Here is a 22,803-nt window from a genome sequence, read left to right as displayed (position 1 = left end):
CCTCTCTTCGACTCGTCAAGCTACAGGACAACAAACTTCAAAAGGAAATGCAACTGCAGATCAACCAGAAACAATGTCAGTCGGTTCCTCTTCTGGTGAATGACAAAATTTAGTAAAACTGTACTCCTTAGTTGTCAATTTTGCAGGCTTTATAGTTGCAAATATGTTAGTAGGATGTATGTAGCAAGCAACCATTGTGTTGATGAAGTAAAACCTCGTAGTTTGTCTTCTTCGATTGAAGAATCTAACCTCAGAATTTGATATAAATCTCTCGTTTTTGTTGCGTTCCGGGCACAGATTTTATAAAAATATGTACTCATCAGTGTTAAAAAGAAGAAATTTATTACAATGTGTCTTAGGTTTAAGACACCTTATCAGAAACCAAAAGCAGCAAAATAAAATGCTCTCAATATAGTTAGATGCCTCCCTTATTTAATTGGATATTATAGTCATGTCCCATGATACAAAATCAGGTTGTCTTAACACACATTACATTTCAACTAATTTTCTTAGGTGTATACAATCAGGATCTTCTAGATTCTTAAATGGTCAAACCAAACAAGAAAAATCACCATATAAAACACTCGTAAAATGTTCATATAATTGGAAAATGCAACACTAAGTAGTATATAAACTCTAACAAAGTACATGGAACTTGGTAAGCAAACATAAAGCCAAGAAATTATGCCAATGTCTAGTGCATTTATAGTTCATGATAATCATGTGATTTGGAGCACCAAAGGTAAGTCAAATAATTGTTGATATGCAAGTGGAGAAATGGCATAAATAAGTTGTAATTGCTTCGAAATTTGAAGGACTAGAACATGTGTGCAACTGAAAAATAAAATCAATTTTTCAACTACATCGATCAGGCTAAGGAAGCGAAGGACATACCTAACATGTCGACCATCCCCATAAGCATCCTTAACAATAACTTCCTCGGCGTTCAATTGCTCTTTGATCTATTTCACAATAAGATCAATGTTCAAATAAAATTTCAGCCCAAAACCATTACAAAAAGTTGGTCTAGTAAAATTAATATAATATCAATTCAATAAACATAATATACAAGAGCATCTAACTTTATATACAATGGGTGTATAGCAAAAAGAAGATATACGAGAAAAAGTATCTTCAAAAACCAATGTAGGTTAAACTATTTTACCTTTACATAAAACAAAATACCAATAGATACATGTCAGCAAAATATCAACATGACCCTATCACTCTTAGGAAGGATGGAGCAAAAGAGAAGAGAAGAGGCACCCAACCTCCACGGTTACAAACCATACCCCAAACCCTACTAAGTTCTGCCCTACATGGGCATGTTTATGCATGTTGGGGGGTAGACAAAGTGGGAGCGGTGGAAGAGCTCAAAAGGAGCTTAAGCACCTTATACTAAGATTGAGATGGCTTCTTTGTGCCTTTTTCTAGGCTAAATACGAGAAAAACTGTCTTCAATAACCAATGTAGGCTAAACTTATTTACCTTTACATAAAACAAACTACCAATAGATACATGTCACCAAAATATCAGCATGACTCTAACACTCTTGGGAAGGATGGAGCAAAAGAGAAGAGAAGAGGTACCCAACCTTCACCCTTGTAGACCATACCCCAAACCCTATTAACCTGTACCCTACAAGGGCATGTTTATGCATGTTGGAGACCAGACAAAGTGGGAGCGGTGGAAGAGCTCAAAAGGAGTTTAAACACCCTATACTAAGATTGAGATGCTTCTTTATGCCTTTTTCTAGGCTAAATGAGAAGGAAAAATAAGCTTCCATCGTGTTGAGTGGCACATTTGTTGTACTCCAATGGACCAACAAAGGGTAGGTGTCATCACTGTGGATAAACAAGACTTATCTCATGTCTGAAATCTATTATTCAATCTTTGGATGGGGATGAAGCTTGGAAGCTTATTTCGTGCAATGGCATTCAATTCATTATACCTTACAAGAAAGAGTGGTAAGGTCTAAACTTCTAGACCCTCCTCAAACCAACCCTAAACAAGATCAATAGATCTTTTGTGGCTACAGCATAGATGTTGTCAAAACATTCTTACATTTGAAAGGGATGAGCTTCAAATTCAGCGTGTCTTGTTAATAGGTGTTAGATACCTTGTTTAGGGATTTAGTAAATTTTGAATATTTAGTAAATATGAGAAATTTGAACCATTAGAATAGGAAGACACATCAGACCTTGGAAGCTAAAACCAAAGGTCATGACATCATTGTGTGTGTGTGTGTGCTTGATTAATGGAAAATCAATGATGTTTGAAGGCACTTCACCTAGGCTAACATGGTACAAGAACCAGTTAACTCCTTGATTCTCTACTTGTTTGTCGTCCTACCATCTCTTAGATTTGCGACCATTCTTGGCCTGTCAGCTCCGCACATCAAATAAAAACGGCCCTCTCCTCCTGCGTTGGATTTCTTTCAAGCAGAAACAACTCTCTCCTTCTGCACTTCATACTCTCCTGTCAAATAAAAATGTTTCCTCTCGTCCTGCATGCTTAGAAACCCTAGTTGCATCTATTCCCCTCTCTCTACCCCATCGATGAGTCTATTTGAAAGTCTATTCATAAGGCACAAACTAGTTGCCACTTCCTTTACCAGGTTAGTGTAACTAATCTTAGCAACCTTGCCTTCAGCGACTTCGAAAAATTGTTGCAAAATATAATATGAAATTATATCACCTTACAGTTTCCCCCTTATATCTTGCATAGTTATATCACCCATTTCCATGTTATCTCCACACGATCAATGAGATAGAGGCGCCTACTCTATTCTATTGGCCACTTCATCAATAGGTCGCCCTCTTCATGCAATGATTCACCGTTCTTGACATCATCCTCTAAATATTCATAGAACCTCGGTTTCTCTTCAGTGTTTATTTCTTCTGCGAAATTGAAGATTTTTGCTTAATAACTATTTCATCAGTTGTCTAGCCAGTAGAAGCTGAAATTATACTGTCCTTCACATCATTATGTGAATTCTACTCATTTTCTAATGAAATTATATTGTCCTTCACATCATTATGTGAATTCTACTCATTTTCTAATGTACATGTCATTTTGATAGGCTACCCGTTGGAATTTGAGTAGCCATGGTCGGTATTTTCATATGAAAAATAAATTATATAAATCCCAAAATTGATTTTGCCTCCAAATTTCACAAGTCAACTCCATCAATTGTTAGGTCGAATGGGCCCTATTGACCACTCTGTGTCAACGACCCCATAGCAGTACACCCCTTTTTTTGCAAAAGGGATCTATCGTGTTCGAGTGTTTGCGCCTTTCAAATTTCATCATCAATCAGGAGTTTTGTAAAGATGTCAACCCATTTTGAATATGTATAATGTAAACAGCGTAGATAAACCTATTTTTTTGGTAATGATTTCCATTCCAGAAGGGTTTTTGTTTCACTGATTCATCTATGTCTCTAGACACAAATGATCCACAGAGTTTTTCCCTCCACACTCACCCCAAAGCTAGGGTGGATTTTGTCGTCAAGATCTTAGATCGAGTCTTTGTAAAAGTGACTTGGAAATAATTTTAGCTAATTGGCTAAATTATTTTATTACAAGTCACTTGGTCTACTAGATTATATTTTTTGTGTCGCAGAAATGGGTAAATGTTGAGGGTCTATAACAAACAGGTTTTCCCCCTTCACATATTAAAATGTAAAATCTTCATGTAAAAAAATATTTAGTGCATGGTCCCTCATAATTAGACACCATGGCTAAATATTAGAGGGCTGGAAAAATTATTGATCCCCTCATAAGTGAATTAATTAAATTTTCTGGCAAAATTAAATTAAAATCCTAGACAAGAAATTTAATTAATTTTGTGTCATACGTAAAATTAAATTCTCCAAAGGTAAAATTCATGGGTTTTAAATAAATAATTTTGGAGGTCCCCGGCCAAGGGAATATTGAAAATTTCAAGAGATTTTGGACCCTTGCGCATTGATAGTTAAGTAAAAGTCAATTTTTTGGGGAAATTAACTCAAATAATTATTTTTGAGTTAATTAAAAAAGAATTAAACGAAAATTTCGAAATTCCTTAAAAAGTAAAATAATTTCGGCGGAGGAGATTAAAAGATAATTAAATCTTTTTCAACCATCGAGATTACTTTGACAGGGATCAAGCATACTAGCCGTTGGAGAAGTTATCTATAAATTAGAGGTCAGTGTCAATTTATTCTATCCGATCTTTGAATCGTGTACTAAGCTCTCGAAGCTCTCTTGTAATATTTCTGGAATATAATGCAAAAGTCTTTGGGGTTTCGATTGATGGTGGTGTTCCTCTTCTCGAATTTATGGTAATATTGTTTTAAATTTTTCTGCTGAATATTATTTGAAAATTGTCAATCAATAGCTCTCATGGAATAATCTATGCACGGGTATCTTGTTCAATTTATTGGATCTAGGGTAACAATTTTAATTTGATTGAATTAGCAAGTATCTCTAGTGTTTGCAGAAGATCATTTGAATTTTTATTGAGCGTTTAAGGATAGTCCTCAGTTGGACCAGCCGACTCTCAAAGCATAATTTCTGAAGAGCCTACTTGATCGAAGCCTTAGGATTTATCTAACGATCTATTTTTCTATAGGGTGTTTCTAGGCTAGTAACTCATTAAAAAATTTAAATATTTTTTAGAACTTGTGAAAAATTGATAGATCTGACTAGGAAAAGCTTTAAATCTACAAATTTGGGAGCGGAGTTGGACTCATACTCCTTAGATTTGATAGATCTATAACTCATTTGTATAGATTTGTAATTATCTTGTATAGATTTGAGAATTTTTTTAATTTGGGTCTTGGGGTTTTATTTATTTTTTGTATATATCAGGATCTGGGTATTTTTGTTTTCCATTTTGCAGGTGCGGATCTTAAGGAAAAATTTAATTTGGAGCTAGATCTAGACCCTGGAGGGCAAGATCTGGCCTCAACAAAAATTGGCAAGGAAGATTATTCAGAGAAATTTTCTTCAAGGGTTTCAAATTTCGAATTTTCAAGGTCTCCATCAAAATTTCATGGAAGAGAAATCATCAAAAATAAATTGGTCACGAGGGCCAGCGTTGGCCTCGCTGCAGCCCCTTCCTTTGCTGCTTTTTTCTTCCTCCACTACCCAGCAAGGCTTGTGGCCTGCCAAACCCTCCTCATGGCCTTGCTTTTCCTACACAGCCCTTCCTCATCCTCGCTCTCCCTTACCTCGTTGTCCTTTCCCTCAAGCCTGCTGCTCCCTTTTCTCCCTACGCAGTCCTCCTTCCTCAGCCCTTGCTCTCCCTACCTTCTCTGCTGCCAAACCCCTGCTATTCTTCTGCTCAAACCCTCCTCCTAGTCTACCTTTTCCCTTCTCCTAAACCCGCAGCCCAAGCCTCCTTCCACTGTCCCTTTTTGCCTGCGGCCCTAGGTTGCCCTCCTAGCTGCGGCCTCTTCCTTGCTGCCCACGGCAGTCAGCCTAACCCTCTCCTGCTGCCCCTTCTCACCGCTGCCTAGACGCTGCCCTCTCCTAACCCTGTCCTCCTAGCAGCCTTTTCTCTGTCCCTCTTTCCCTATTTTCCATTCTTACATTTAACACATTAACAACGAATTTGAGGAGGCAAATCAGTCTTCTTTTCAGCCTATATTTCACCTCCTTTTGCAGCCTTTTCAGTCACCCAGGCAGCCCTAGTTTGGGTTATTTGTAATAGCAGTTTTAAAGGGGTATTACAGCAGTCAAGCAAGGATTTATTTGTCAGTGTCACAACAAATTTCTGAAGGTGAATTTACTGAGTTGAACGGTTTCTGAGCATTTAGATTTGGGGTTGAAATCAACAGTGTTCTTCAAGGCTATAGGCCTTCCAGGTTCCATCTCTAAACTCTTTCACTCCAAAATAATAAGCACAGTAATATTATCTAATCTAATTGGGCATAAATTATAAATCTGGAAATTACTTAATACATTTTTTGAATTAATCCTAACTCATAAATAAATCCTAACTGTCTAGGCATTTAATCTCTGCTATATCGATATAATTTTCTGAAGTTGAATGCGCTGGGCATATATCTAATTCACTGTTTTCTTTACTAGTAAAGCATTGATATAACTGAAGAGTGATATTCAGAAATTTTATCTCATAAGAACGTTGATCTGAAAATTACATTTGGGCAATTGGTTGTGTCTCATAATTTTTCTATAAAATTAATTGTCTAATTGTCATCTAAAGATCTAGAGATAATTGTGAAAAGTTTTTGTTCTCTTTGAAGCTATATTTGCAAACTGAAGATAACCGATAAGCTTGTGATCTAATTGAGCATTGTGTTGTGATATTTCAAGTTTACTGTTCCAAGCATGTTTTCCGAATATTTTCTGAATCAAATGTTTTAATGTTATCTTTCTGCAAATCAAATTTGGGCTTTAATCTATAAATTCAGAAATACATTGTGGTGTAAGCATTTTTAAATCTTAAGTCTCATCTAGCTCCATCTTCCCATCATCTCGTGCATTTGCATATTAAGTTAGTCCCGCATAATTAAAAATTTACTTCCAAGCATAAGCTTGGTCGATAGAAAGATAGGTACCCATCCATCTTTGTTTGAGAAGCCTGGTTTTAATAGTACTCAAAACGGTGACCTTGCAGTCGTTAGAGCCACAGCTCTCTATAGCGCCGGACACACTGGGTATGTTAAATTTTCAAGGGAGATATCGTTAATCACACCTTAGTGTGCTTCACCTTAGTGTGCTTCACCTTATCTTCTCTCTGCCACTTACTACAAAATCAGGCTCAATATAGAAAGGATCGAAGGGTTAAAACTTAGATAGGCATTTAACTAAAATTAACCAAGATTCCTACATCTCACATTAGTTTTAGGATCTGCATTTCATATAAGATAGTTATTCATCCAAGAAGCAGTTACTCATCAATTACTTGGTCCTAAATTTCCTAGCAAGATAGTTGACTCCATAAGGCACTGGTATCAATCGTCTAAATCTAATCGAATCCTATAAGTCTTGCTAAATCTAAAACAAGTACTTGGTCGTTTAACTGTGTCTTTCGAACTAGTTGGTTCCCAACTAGTTCTCCTTCATTCCATTTCCTTAGGGTCTACCCCCCTTAGTCTGTTGTAGGGAGACAGCTTAAACGAAGAGATTGTGGATCAGTGTGACAGCCCCTGATCTGAGTTGTTGTCACAGTGCCTAGACATTCTGTGCGACAACAGGCCCCTTTAAGACACCCATTCGACCCCCTATGATGTCTATTTATATGTGAGCAATTGCTCCTCGATTGAGCAATTTCATGTAGCTTCTATTTCTCTAGTTTTTTGCGAGCTAGATAAGGAAAGAAAGGACGAAATCTGGGAAGAAGAGGAGGCTTGTTTCTTGATATTGCTCTATTCAGTTATCATGATTCTCATTTTGTTTATGGATATTTTGATGGACATTGAATTCTCTCTCATAAGGAAACCAGTTTTGGTTTTTCCCCTTTGTGGGTTTTTCCCTGGCCTCAGGCCTAATTCTTTGTGTCTCTTGTTCATTCTCTCACAGTGGATTTTACTGCTCATTTCATATTTGATAGTTGTAATTTTATTCTGTGTAACTGCTTGATGATAGTATGAATCAGTGTTGATAATATCGGTAGCGGGAAAATATCGGCGAGGGTCCAGAAAATATCTTATCGGCAATATCGGCGAAAATATCGGCAAAATATCGGCAAGCATAAAAAATATTTTTTCCAAATTTTTAAATATAGCCGATATTTTGCCGATATTTTCAAAATATCGCGATATTTTGCCGATATTTTCCGATATTTGCCGATATTTTGAAAATATCGCGATATTATCAAAACAGAAAATATCGCGATATTTTCTCGGCGATATATCGTTTCGCCGAAAATATCGCGATATTTTTGAATATCGCCGATATTATCAACAGTGGTATGAATAATGCATAAATTCTATCAAACTAATCACTATAAGTAGTTACATCTTGAAGAAAATATTGTTCTAGTTGTGCCCTAGAAAAACAACATGGTATCAAAGCTAAGGTTGAAGAATGGCAGCCTAAAGATCACACTCTATTGGCTTTGAAGGATCTCTCTTTGTGGTTTTATTAAACGAATTTTTGTATTGACTTCATTGTGGCTCATTTAAGTGGCTAACTATAGGGTGGCTTCGAATGGCATCAAATTGTGCGGCATCATATGTATTGTGGATCAAATTAAATTATAGTACATTCAGTTGACTATTGTGACAGTGCACATATTTCCTTTGTATCTCAACTATTATGTGTGGCTTGATACACATTTGTTCTATGGCTTCTTTGTATAAGTTCTATGGCTCACTATTTCAGAGGATTTGGACTATAATTTGTGGCTCGCTATTTCAGAGGATTCGGACTATAATTTGTGGCTCACTTGCATATTTATTTATTCTATGGTTTGTAATTCTTTGAAATTACATTTCGCTGCGGCTCATATGACTTGTGGCTCACACAAAACCGTGGGATCGCACTCACTGAATCACATTTACATCACAGAGAACTCATTGATGTCTCGCATATGTCTACTCATATATACAGTGATTATACTCTACTGTGAAGCTTGTTATATTCTCTGTGGCATCATGGCTCGATTATAGATATCGTGAGGATTGCTTTTTCCACACCGTGATACACTATATGCTCTGAAGATTGTGGCTGACAATAGTCTCCATGGTTATATGAAGCTTGCATTTAAGCTCGCATTTTTCTTTTGAAGTGACTTGAACATTATAGAAATGTGGACCTTTGAGGCTTGGATTTATATAAAAGTGGCTCTCATGTTCACAGTGGCTTGCATCTATTTGTGATTGTGACTTGAATCTTATATTCTGTGATATTCTTGTTAATTTGGCAACTCAAACAAATTCCAACCATTTGACTAACTCCGAGAGGACCAAAATTGACTTTTCAAGCACTCAATTTGGACAAGGAAAAATATATTTTTGATAATGAAACCCACATTGGCACATTTGTTCAGGTCGGCCTAGAAGCTCAACAATTTCTCCTCCAACACATATAAATACAAGTCAAGTTCTCTTCATTTGGCATCACAAACACAACACATTTTCTCTCTCCTTCATTGATTGGTTCGTACAGCTTCAAGATTACAGGGTTCTCTCACACGTGCGAAGGGACAAGTGTCTTTTTCTAATTGGTTGAAATTATGATATGTTGCAGGGCATTGACCATCATTGATCGAGGGTATTTTGACCGAGTTTGACTGTATTTTCTCTTTGATTCTCTCTGTTCTGCCAAGCCACATTTTTGGGCACAAAAATCGAGGAATTTTGGGCACTTTGACTACAAACCTATTGCAGAGTTTGACCATAGGTTTCCTCTCTTCCTTGACCAGGTTTGACTGCTCAAATTTGGACTGTTTTGACTTCTAGTTGACTAGCAAAGAAGGCCGAAATCATTGACTATTGACCGAGCTCTTGGAAGATTGATTTGACTTTGGAATGTTGACTGGTTAGGGCACTTTGACAGTTTTTTACTTTGTATAAAACAACAGAAGTTCAGATTTGACTTTTGTTGACTGACTCTCTCTCTCTCTTGTCTATGAGTTGGATAATTGCTTAGCATATTGATTTAATTGGATATTGGATATTGGCTAGTCAAAGCTTGACTTTGACTCTTGGATGATGTACTCTCTCTATTGAACATTTGAAGACAATCTAATAAAAGAAGAATTGCAAAGGGTTTTCCCCTTTGTGGGGTTTTCCCCTGGTCATTGACCAAACATTGTGTCTCTTGTCTCTTGGTTGTCTTTCATTGTGCATATTGTATGATTGTTTTATCTACTATTTCTCTACTGTTATTGGTTAATTGAAGAAGTGGAAATTGTAAATTGGATGCTATTGGAAATTAATGAAGTGATAGTTGCAACATAGAACAATATTTGAAGAAAATTAACATGGTATCAGAGTTGAGGTGAAGACAAGCCCAAGAGACATAGAGCAAGAGCATCCATCTTCTAGCAACTAATTGAAAAGTCATTTTGGTTTGGTAAAAATGTCTACCTCATACTTCAAGGATAATGAAAAGCTAGTTGATGCATCTAACTTTATAGCTTGGAAGACCAAGATCAATGTCACCTTAGATTTGTATGATGTCTTAGAATATGTGGAAGGAAAGATTTCGACACCACCAAAAAATGCTCACCAAGCTGTCAAGTCCAAGTACAAGAAAGGTGAGATTAAAGCTAGAAAGATCATTATTGATTCTTTAAGAGATCATCTACTTGTTTATATTTCATCTTTGAAGACATCCAAAGAAATGCACGATAAGATTGTTGGCATGTATGAAGTGAACAATTTGAGCCACATTATGGATTTGAAAAATCAACTCAAGGAATCTAAGATGCACAAAGGAGAGACTGTACAATCATTCTTCATGAGAATCACTCAAATCAGGGATCAACTCTAGACTACTCAAGAAATTGCACCTGACAGGGAATTGATGATGACTGCCCTGAGTGGTCTTCTTTCTGTTGAGAAATTTAAGGGCAACCAAATACAATGATTTCTCTTACTTTGATAATTGCTTGTGATGTTCTTTTACTTAACTTGATGTACTTGTTATTAGCTTCCTCTTCCACTTGATCTTTATTGTGTTCTTTAGCATCAAACAACTACCAAACAATAAAGATCAATGAGACAAGAGGACATAAAATGTAGGTAGCCACGGCCAAAACCTCTCCACTTGAGAGGAAAACTCACAAGAATTCTTCTCTTCTTATAGAATGTTCATATGACAAATTCTAAGACCCATGAACCTTGACAAAGACCCCTCCAAGACCAAGTCAACCTTCCTTCTTGATGAGCTTTCCTTACACAGCTTACAGCAACAAACTTTGACCTTCCAGCAACTTCGACCCAGACAACTTCTCCAACAACTTCGACCCCGACAACTTCTCCCACAACTCGACCCCGACAAGTTCTCCAGTAACTTGGACCCCAACAACTTCTCAAGCAACTTTGATCCCAACAACATCGACCCCAGCGACCTCTCCAGCAACTTCGACCCCAGCAATTTCTCCAAAAACTTTGACCCCAACAACTTCGACCCCAGCAACTTCGACCTAGCAGTTTCAAAATTTTGTTGCACATGAGAGAGAGAGAGAGACCCAAAAACTTCGACTCTAGCTTCCTTCTTGAACTTCACTTGCCTTAGGACTTTTTCTTTTTAGGATCGCACTTCTTCTTTTGCTTCTTCGTATTTCTTGGATGTATTCTCGAAATGAGGTTGAATGCCTCTTATATATAGGCTTCCTAATCTTCCTTCTTGATGAGCTTTCCTTACACAACTTACAACAACAAACTTCAACCTTCTAGCATCTTCTCTAGCAACTTCAACCCCAACAACTTCTTTAGCAACTCCAACCCCGGCAACTTCTCCAACAACTTTGACCCCAACTTTGATCCCAACAACTACGACCCCAACAATTTCTCCAGCAACTTCGACCCCAACAACTTCAATCCCAGCAACTTCTCCAGCAACTTTAACCTCGCAATTTCAGAATTTCATTGCACATGAGAGAGAGAGAGACCCAAAAACTTCGACTCTAGCTTCCTTCTTGAACTTCGCTTGCCTTAGGACTTTTTCTTTTTAGGATCGAACTCCTTCTTTTGCTTCTTCGTATTTCTTGGATGTATTCTCTAAATGAGGCCAAATGCCTCTTATAGATAGGCTTCCCAAGGGTACGAATTGCCTCCATGAGGCCAACTTGATCTTGGTGGGTTTTTGACACAATTTTGACTCGAATAAATTCTTTTGACATGTTACAAGATGCTCAATGGGGTATTTTACATATGATAATGACTCTTTGACTTCTTGACTCAATGACAAAACCTAGTAGAACTCAATGGGTGCTTTGTGAAAATTTCAAAATAGAAATCCAACTACAGCGACTGATATTATTTCTTCTACTTATTAATTCAAAAATAAGTTATTCATAGTGTTTCTACAGCAAATATTGAAATAAATTCTACTGCACCCTTCACAATTAAAATATTACAGAAAGTAAATGCAAAGAAAAATACTAGCACAAGGATAATCACAATGACAGTTATTTTTGGCCAATCGTCCCCGGGAAAACCCAATGCGCCAAAACTGGTGTAGCAGATGAGGGTTCCTTTATTAATCTTCAGCAATCTCATGTACAAGATGCAACTAGCAGAATACAAAAGATATCTCTGTGAGAATTTTACAAACAACTTTCTCACACTCCTTGGTGAGATTCTGATCTAGGAGAGGACCTACTACCCCCTCTGTCACTCACTGCGTCAGCTTCTGCATAGGGATTGCGCAGTCCCAGCGTCTCAGTTTCTGCGTTGTCCCTCTATGTCACAGCTTCTGCATTGTCTCTTCTCTGCTTTGCTTCTTCTGCTCCTGCCTCTTGACTGTTGTTGATACCCTCTCTCCTCCTCACCTGCAACTCTCCCTCTGAATCGATTTCCTCTTGCTGAACTTCGACCAGTGAGGAAATCAATTTTACTCGGGTAACTAAGTATCTGCTTGTTGTGTTTTCCAAATGCCCATCGAAGTCCTTATAATCCTCTAGTTGAGTATTCAACAACCCAGATTAGGCTCAAGTCATATTGACTTGATCCTTGTCTTCTTCTAGAAGTTTGACCCACAATTAGATTAACACCCTTTAATTATTTTAATTTCCTAAGTTTAGACTTAGGCACTCATTAAAAATAATTAATTATTTTAATAAAACTATCTCCAAGTGGAATTTCCCAAAACGATTTCTGAGTATTGTGGAATACATGTGTCTAAGCCTCCCTGCAAAATTTGAGACTTAGAGCACATCTGATGCTACCATAAATCAGCATGCTTGACCTACAAATAAAATTGACCTTGAGCATGAAACCCATGCTTCAAAATAATAATAATAAAATTTATTTTTCTCTTTACATCAAAAAAAATCATGATTATATTAGACATTATGAAGACCAAACCTAGTTACATATTTCAACACTCCCTCAAATAGGGAGGTATTCATAATCCATACAAGGTACTTGGACATTCTCATACTGAAGAATTATCATAAGAAGAGTTGGACTGGAAGTCATCTCATAAGCTATTATTTCAACTTATCTCATTGTATCTCATCATATCAACCAACATTGTTATATAGCAAGGGCTTGACTCACAACTCTATCTCTCCACAAGAATAGAGCACAATGTTGGGGAGACAATGACTAATAGACACCTTCATCATTGTCTCTCAAGGCACATACCCCATTTGAATGTTCACAAGGTATGTCCTTCTAGGACCATTCCCATCTTGGATTAACAAATCCTCATGGAATTTCCTCTTCGACTACTCTTACATATTGGATGCCCTACCTCATCCTCAAAGAGTATCGAAATCAATCTTAGATGCTTACCCAATCCTCCATTCTTTCTTCATCACATGAAGACAAGAATGACATGTCTATCTCTCCCTCTTAACCAAGGAGGATCGGCTCATTCCTATAAAGGAATATACCCAAGCTCCCTCTTAACAAGAGACTTGCCATCAACAGCAGCTCTCTTCAGTGGGGATACTATTAGTTGCTTGTAGGGCTCCTCCTTTCGACATCATGTCATGAACTTCAATTTCTTCATCATGAAGCCATCTTCTTCATCACTTCCCTTCAACGAAAATCGTGTTGAACCAATAGCCATGTCATCCTTCATCACTTCCCTTTTGCATTTTGGTGTTCCTCAGCTTCTTCTGGAGGTACATCTTCCGCTGCTCAGAAGAACTCTAAAATAGCTCAAACAAGGTATATCTTCATCATTCTCTCTCAAGGCACATACCCCATCTAAATCTTCACAAGGTATGTCCTTCTAGGACCATTCCCATCTTGGATTAACACATCCTCATGGAATTTCCTCTTCGACTACTCTTACCTATTGGATGCCCTACCTCATCCTCAAAGAGTATCAAAATCAATCTCAGATGCTTACCAAGTCCTCCATTCTTTCTTCATCACATCAAGACAAGAATGATATGTCTATCTCTCCCTCTTAACTGGGGAGGATCAGCGCATTCCTATAAAGGAATATACCCAAGCTCCCTCTTAACAAGGGACTTGTCATCAACAGCAGCTCTCTTCGGTGGAGATACTATCAGTTGCTTGTAGGGCTCCTCCTTTTGGCATCATGTCATGAACTTCAATTTCTTCATCATGGAGCCATCTTCTTCGTAGGGCATCAGCCATCTTCTTCATCACTTCCCGTCAACGAAACATCATGTTGAACAAATAGCCATGTCATCCTTCATTATTTCCCTTCTGGATTTTGGTGTTCCTCAGCTTCTCCTGGAGGTAAATCTTTCGTTGCTCAGAAGAACTCTAAAATAGCTTAGAGAAAGCATCCCACATCACCTTGGTCGTCCCTTTCTCTGCCACATGAGAGACTAGATGATCTCGAACTCCATCCAAAATCATCCTCATTGCCTTTAGCCATTTCCTTCTTGTACTCCTTCCGCTGATCAAGGTCCTGGGGAGCAGATACCACACTCTTTGCATAGGTCTTCAAACCATATTCATCCAAAAGGAATAACATCCTAGCCTTCCAGATGACATAGTTGGAGGCTCCGTCCAATCTGTCTTGGTCTCTGAGCCCAGCTGTTGCCATATTTGAATCTGATCTGGAAACTCCCTCTTCCTCTGCTCAGTTGTTTCTCTTTTACTTGCACTCCCTCCTAGAATGTGCAGTTCTGCTAGCTGCTACTGCCACTTGCAACTGGAAAAATCGGATTTATTGGGTAGAAATGCTTCGAGAGAAATCTCCCTCTGTGCATTCAATTTCTCTTCCACTTGACATTGATTTTGTTGTTGCAAAACCCTTCTGCGTCCAACCAGAAATCTCCGCAGCGAAAATCTAAGTTGATGTTACTCCCTCTGACTGTTGGAATCACTATCTGGGCAAATCAACTTTTCTACCAACCTACCACTGAAAATTGACCACCTTGCGCAGTAATTCGAACTACTTGTCTAGGTACTACGCAGCCTCTGAGAATTTCGGACTGCTGCTCCCTCTAAACAATGAAATTCCCTTCTCTGCTTCTGAGTTTTCCGACTGATCACTCACGCTCTGATACCACGTGAAAATTTCAACTCTATCGCTGAAATCCTATTGCAACAATTGGAAATTAGTTTTCTAATTGTTAATTAAATTGAACAGCTTATCTGCTACGACAAATATCAAATAATTCACACTACAACCTTCACAAATAAAACTACAGAAGAAAATAGCGCTTGAAACTGAGAAAAATCTAGCACACACATAAAAATATGACACAATTATTTTTGGACAAATGTCCCCAGAAAAAAACCCAACTTGGGAAAACCAGTGCAGTAGCTGAGGGTTTTCTTATTATGCAACAGTGAGAAATTCTAAGTACAATAATCTGGATGTCGAAATCTGGCTATCTTGTAGAGAAAATATTGGCAAAAATATCTAGAGGAAGTTTATCCTCACTCCGGGCAATTCCAGCACTAGACTGCCTCTGAAAAGCAAGTTGTCCAACTGGGTCTTCATAAAACCTGCGTCAAACTGAAGTTTCCCACTGCAATTGTTGCCCGAATCAACTGCTAATCAAGCCATCATGTCTGGTGTTGACTGGGAAAATGTCTCTCTAGTACTCTGGAACCTCTGCCTGGCCTCTGGAACTGAAAACTTTTATCCTCTTCAGCAAATCAAACTGCATTCTGCCTCTTGGAGAAACTTCAGCCTCTCTACAAATGCACTCGTTGGATCTGGAGATCTTCCTCCAGCCTCACTGTCCCTGCCCCTCATTGCCTCTGCTTCTATCTCTGGCTTTCTAGCAACTGTTGTTGCTCTTTGGAAATCGAACTGCCAAGGAAATCGAACTACTCAAGTGTATTCTCCAAGTGCCCATCGACTTCTTCTTATAATCCTTTGTTGGATCACCAAAGGCCAAGATTAGGACTTAATCAAGGGCCCAGATTAATTCCCTATCGATCCGTATGAGTTTCTAGAGAATCCTCACCTTGACTTAATTAATTCTGATTAATTAACTAGTTTTCCTAAGTTTAGACTTAGGAAACATTAAAAAATAGGTTAATAATCTAATTAAGCCATCTCTAGGTGGAATTTTCAAAAGTGATTTATGAGTTATGGAGATCTCATTATTCTAGCCTCTCCACCAAGTTTCGTGACTAGAACACATCTGTTGCTACAAAAACTAACATTCAGGGATTCTAGAATTTTGACATGTTAATGTTGATATCTTTCTTATTCTACAATATTTCAAAGTTCAACAAGAAGTAATATTCAATACCTATGTTCCTCAAATTTCATAGTTGGCCATTCTTCTTTTGGAGCCCTTGGCAAAGGGGAAGAAGAAGTATCTTGGTTTGGTTGCATAAACCAAGTTGTCTTATTGTAGTCAATGTCGAGAGCCAACGTGAGCTTGCAAGTTGCAACTTACCAACTATCAACCCATTATTTCCGAAAAAGTGCGAGAGAGAGGAGAGGCAGTTTCTTTCTCCCCCATCAGCCTGACTAAGACAAGTAGAATAGCTATCTATCGTCCCAACCAACGTATGCAACGATGTGAAAGCCTCATACCCTAACTAGCAATCAATTGATCAAGCAGCGGGCTGAAAGCACCTATTGATGCATAACTTGGCCTCTACTACTTGGGCTATATTATAATCCCAACCAGTCTTCTATCTATTCCACGATTAGAAAGCAAAAGCATGTATGCATGCAAATCTTTCTCTTACCCCTAGCCGCCTTTCCTAGTGATCCTATGTAGCATTTACAACAAGGTGCCTAGCCTAGCTTATATAAATATACAGGTTTCTCTAGTGGTTGCAGGTATTATGCCAAACATATAGGTCCAATGGTTGCAAGCAATAGGATGTGGAGGTAACTCCCTTTAAATCTTTGGTTAATAAAGAAGGACTTCTTGTTTTTAAAATTCAACGCAAGGGAGGAAAGGAAAGCAATCCAAAGAAAGAGGGAGTTTCAGGAAGGGATACGGCTAGACTGAGTAAATTAGTCCTTCCTTTTCCCTCTCAATTCATTTCTTGAGTATCCCTCTACTTCGATGAGATTGACCTTTGAATGTTCGAGGTGGTTGAGGCTCTTCCAACCTGATCTCCTTCAACATCTTTTTCACATACGCCACCCCAAGGTCACCATCTAAAGGCCAAGTCAAAAATTGTTTTTGTTGATTCTTGGAGAGAGACACACTTTTGTGAGCAATGATTGCTTGGGTGTTGACATGTGCAAACCTATAATTGTGGGTGTGATTCTTGTAGAGTAGGCATGATGTTCTATCATGATGGCGGAGAATTCTTTGTAAAGGCATTGGAATTACAAGTCACAGTTTCAAAGGGAGTTGATGGGTGGTACAAAGGCACTTTTCTTGTAAAGGGGGAATGTTATCTTTTGGGGTTACTCCAAAAGTGTTTCACCTTGCAGCACTAAGTCTCCTAGCCCCTTTGCGATGTTTCATGGACATATGAATGGAACAGTTTGGTTGGATGCTTAACCTTGGTTAGAGCGCTGGCATGATGGCATCCTTACCTAGGAGATTGTTACCCTGATCAATATGTTAACTAACCCATTGGATGCACACAATGGAGGAGTCAATTGCTCGATCAGGGGATGTACCTACCTATAAGGAGCGTTGGGCACTTAGCTCTTAGAGCATGGAACCATGTGATATATACTTTGGAGGTTGGACAAATGACTTGAGGATGCTTGGTTGATGAGTATATTTCATGGAGGTTAGTGACGGACCTAGACAAACATGTTGGGGAGGATTGTTACCACCAATCTTGTCTAAGACAAAAAGAGACATTGTGATTTTGGAGTTATGAAGGTTGCAGTTGACAGAAGTAGACTGAACCTGTCACACGGTTCGAGTCCGAATTCGAGTTCCACAATGATGAAGTTCAATTCAAATTCAAATTTTCCAATGAGGTTCGTATGAGGTTCGGCATTAAATTCGACTATACATATTTTTCAATATATATATATATGACATAAAATAATAAAAAATCAAAATCAATCAATAAACATATATGAGTAAGAATTCTGATTAGTAAACATACATGAATAACTTAATCATAATAACATCTAATTATCAATGACATTAGTTAAATATAAACATACACCATAGTAGTTTGCAAATGCAAAAAGAAATGGCATAATTTTCAATCTTCAAAATTTAAAAGAATGTCTATAATGTCAAATACTTGTAATCTCTGAAAAAATCACAAAATTAAAACATAAATAGAATTTAAACATACAAATTACAATACAACTATATTGCAAAATCATGGAGAACATCTTCAAATTTCAAAATTTTAAAAAGGAAGTCAATAATGTCAAGTAGTTATAATCCATAAGCGCAAACCTCAATTTTTTTTATCAAATTCGGCTTTAGGTTTGACTTGAGGTTCGAATTCGATCAGGTTCGACCTTTGGGTTCGGATTTCAGGTTCGCTATCAGGTTCCCCTTTGGATTCGGATTTCAGGTTCAGCAAACCTGAACAAATCTGAAATTTTTTTGGGGGTTTGCCGAATTTCAAACCTCAAAATTCAAATTCAGCAAACCCTGTGACATTGGACTGAACACATTTGATTGAGACAATATGGGCACTGTGTTTAGCCTAATATGGGCTGTAATAAGTAGTGTGATTCATATCAGTAGAAGATATATCGCCCATGGCTGTTCTGGGATGATTTCAGTGTTTTTTGCTTCTTGTAGACATCTACAAACTCACTGAAGTAGAATGGTAACAAATATTTGGTGGCATTTTGAACAAATTATACCTTGCCCAAAAGTCTTGAACCCAGCTTTGTTAGTTGTCTCAGAGTTTTTCATGTGTGTAGTTTTGTATGACAGTTGACGATCCATGCATGATCTATTTAGCAATGTTGCAAACATCGTGTTCGCAAAAATATTACCAAGGGTCCAGAAAAGAAAATATTGGTAATATCAGGAAAAAATTCCAAAATATCAGGAAAATTTAAAAAAAAAAATACAAAAAAATCAGCTTTATGCATCTCTGTCCACTGGCAGGGCAATATTTTCATGTGTCTCGCAATAATATCGTGATATTTTCAAAAATGAAAATATTGCGCTGTTTACTGGCAATAATATCATTTCAGATTAAAATCATGACACTGCGATAATATCGCAATCTTTGTAATATTATTGCAATGTTTGCAACACTGCTATTTAGGCATCCACTTGTGTGAAAAATCAGCTTGCCTTTTGGACAGTGAGTCAGTGTGAATGGGAAAATTAAGAGATCAGTCAAAGATCTCAGCAAACAAGTAATACTGATATTTTTATTGTTATTATCATTAGACAAGGGATCAAAGCTGTTGCTGTTCTTGCAGCTGTCAATGGAAAAAAGTTGAAAACAGAACGAAGGGTGTGAGTCAACCAATGGTTGTTAAATGGGTAGATCCTGAGAATGAAAGACAAGCATGAAGGGCTAAAAAAGCTCAGTCCCAACCTCCTAATACACCCAACATGGATTCTGGACAGCAACTTCTTTTGTTTGGTGCCTATGGGATATATGCCACCTTCTTCGTATAATGGCTATGGATACCAGATTCCACCTTGGACATATGGGCTCGCGCAATATCCTTTGCCTGCTTTGCCAAATCAGACTGCTTTACATAGTATGGTGGCTGTTATCGATCCAGCTAGAACTGGTGCCCCTCATGCTGCCCAACATTCATGTTTTTGTGCTGAATCCAAAATGTTATGAGAATGGAAATTATGGGCCTGGATTATCTGCTTCTCATTTGAAATGAGTTGAGATGGAAGAAATTGGATCAACATAAAAGTGTAGAATGGACAAATGAAGAAACTTTGCTACTTCTAGACATTATTTCTCTTCATAATGATGACCGGAAATGTGTTTCACAACAGTACCAAAAGTGCGGGTGATTGTGTTTCCAGATTCATACAGCTTCCTTTTGGAAAGCAATATACTGATAACATCGGCAATGAAGTCAGTGGCAGAAGATAGCGTAATGTTACTGGTGAAAATATAGTAATCAAACAAGTTTCCAGTCCAAAGAACAGTATGACCATGTTAACAATGATGATCAACATACTAAGGATAATATATTAGGTCCTCCTATTAAATGGAGGCACTGTACACCACTTGCCAATGCCAGCAATCCCATAATGAGTCAGGTCGCTTTCCTGTCAAGTACTCAAGAGGCTGACTGTCCCAATCAGAAAATGGCACTGGAGTGAGTGGGCTCATAGGGTTTGCAAAAGATTTTGTAATAGAGGATAGCAAGAGAGAATCTCGTGGAGAAAGTTAACTGACCATCAACCTCCAAACCATCATAAGTGTTGAGAGAACATCACCCTATGCCTGTCACTGCAAATAAAAAATATAAAAAACCTTGACAACTCATATGCTTGTCCTCAACGGTTTTGGAATATGTGCTGGGCCAGTAGGCAGGCTGACCACCTGTGGAAATCAGAGAGTTTGCAACAGAAAATTCACAGTTTCCTTCTCTAATTTGGAGGCCTAGAGCGAAGTGAGCGCAAGCAAAAACCATGATATATATATATATATACACACATATATAAGATCTTGACAGCTCAGATGCTTGTCCTAAGAGGCTTTAAAAAATGTGCTGGGCAAGTGAGTGGGCTGACCACCTGTGGAAATCAGAGAGTTTGAAACAGAAAATTCACAATTTCGTTCACTGATTTGGATCTCTCTCTCTCTCTCTCTCCATATATATATATATATATGCCCCAAGGTTTAGCTCAAGTGGTCTAGAGCCAGACGTGAACTTCTTTGATATTGTCGCTAGTTGTTGTTGATCACAGGTTCGACTCCCTTTGACTCTCTCTCTGAACATAGCCCCAAAGTCAGAGTGTGGCTTGATGGCGAGGACTTGGGCGAGTCCAAGTATTTAGAGTCATTGTATATTACCATACTAGATCACTCAAAAAATTTCGTGGACTTTGATTAGGTCTAGGGGTCAGTTTTTTAATTTATTCAAATTCCCGCAGGAAATTTACAAAATTAAAAATTGACCCGTAGACCTAATCAAATTCCACGAAATTTTTTGAGTGATCTAGTATGGTAATATACAATGACTCTAAACACTAGGACTCACCCAAGAATTCTGAATATAAAATGTAATAAGTGATCTCTAAAAAAGTTGTATGCAGTATGTGTGCTCAAAACTACACCTCTCACCCTCAACATTCTACTATGAAATGCTCTTAGGGGTAAAAATGTTGAAGAAAGTTTAACTAGGTTCAGTCTTCATTATGACTTCGAATTATGATTTTATGTTAAGAAGAAACAAATATATTTATTGTATTCCTTGCATCATGGGTTTCATGACCAAGAAGTGTTTTTCATAGGTCAAAGACTTCTTCTTGATGTCTTTAGGATTTGTTGTCTTGTCATAAATATAATAGAGAAGTCATGAAGTCATGTTACACATGTCAAAATTGCACTCCAAGACATTGTCACTATCCCTCTTGCAGTCAGCTAAAAGTAACACAGTATTCTCCTCAAGGAAATGTAGGCTCATTTGCAGGATCTCATGTCGGCATAAATTGCAAACATAAGTCATTATATATATCGAGTGACCTCACCTCATGAACGACAAGTAATCTTGGATATCTCTGATCGAACGGCAAAGTAGTGTGTACATATTGCAAGAAGTTCTCGGGCTAAGTCTGTCTTATCATCGTCACATTAGTGAAGGACCGAAGACTGTCACAAGACAGTGTTATTACAATTAAGGGTTATATTAATCGTTGAACAAAAGACCAAGGTCAGAGAGGCTCTCTTGGACCCGAGGAAGAGATTAGTGGAAGCCGAAGACTAAAGTGATACAGTGCGAAGAAGGAAGATTGTGATATGAAGGCGCAAGAGTGCATGAGATAGTGACAAGTGTCTTGAACGTAATCTTGTGTCAAGTATCTTTATCAAGGATCTTGGCATTCATCAATTAAATATTTATAAGAAGAGATTGAAGGGCTTTCCTCTCAAGAAAAGAGGTTTTTCCCTCGCTTGCGTAGAAAAATCTAGGGTAGTTAGAATTAATGAGATTCTTCTAGCATGATAACTACTTGTGAGGTATTTTAATTTTTCTTCTTAGCACAATCTTCACTTGTTCTTATTAGAGTGTGTCTTCTTATATTCATCAAATAGTTACCAAAAACAAAGAGACAAGAACACAAGATGTTGGCTTTCTGCCAGGGCCAAAACCTCTCCCTCTTGGAGAGGAAAACCCGCACAAAATTCTTCTTATAGAGATTCCAATTGACAAATACCAAGACCATGACCCTTGACCTATGAAGCCACTCCAAGACCAACACACCAATCCTCTTCTTTGTCACTGTTGAGATCATCATCATTGTTGCACCACTGAGTGCATCACTACTACACTACGGAGATCTTCATTATAGTTACACTATGACTGCACCTTCACCGAGATCTTCATCACTATCTTGACTTTGTCTTCATTACAATCATGACTGCAACTATGTCAAGGTCATGACAGTGTTCATGAGACAGAGTTTATTATTGTGAGATCACTATAATCCTTTTCCTCATGATTATGTCGAGACTGTGATTGTATCTAGAGAGTAGGTCGAGACAAAGAGTGTCTCTCCATGACTCTCCTCTTCATAATTATGTCAAGACTGTATGCTGAAAGTGTATACCCCTGTCATTCCTATCTGAAAACCATAGACTCTTTCTCCAACCGAATCATTGTAATATTGTCTTCA

At 37.9% G+C, this 22,803-nt stretch overlaps 1 protein-coding gene across 1 annotated transcript in view; it reads right to left on the bottom strand.

The window, feature by feature from the left end:
- The window catches only part of LOC149255724 (BolA-like family protein), a 143,590-nt gene that overhangs the window by 75,060 nt on the left and 45,727 nt on the right, over positions 1-22,803 (bottom strand). The window contains exon 2 of the mRNA XM_089460556.1: positions 895-962. Coding sequence (XP_089316682.1) covers positions 895-962 — 68 coding nt within the window. The remainder of the gene's footprint in view (positions 1-894; positions 963-22,803) is intronic.

The sequence above is a fragment of the Pinus tabuliformis genome, chromosome 7 (genome assembly GCF_031772625.1).
Source record: "Pinus tabuliformis cultivar Carrire ecotype Pingquan chromosome 7, CPIR1, whole genome shotgun sequence".
Classification (NCBI taxonomy): domain Eukaryota; kingdom Viridiplantae; phylum Streptophyta; class Pinopsida; order Pinales; family Pinaceae; genus Pinus; species Pinus tabuliformis.
This window is presented reverse-complemented; position numbering and strand designations above follow the sequence as displayed.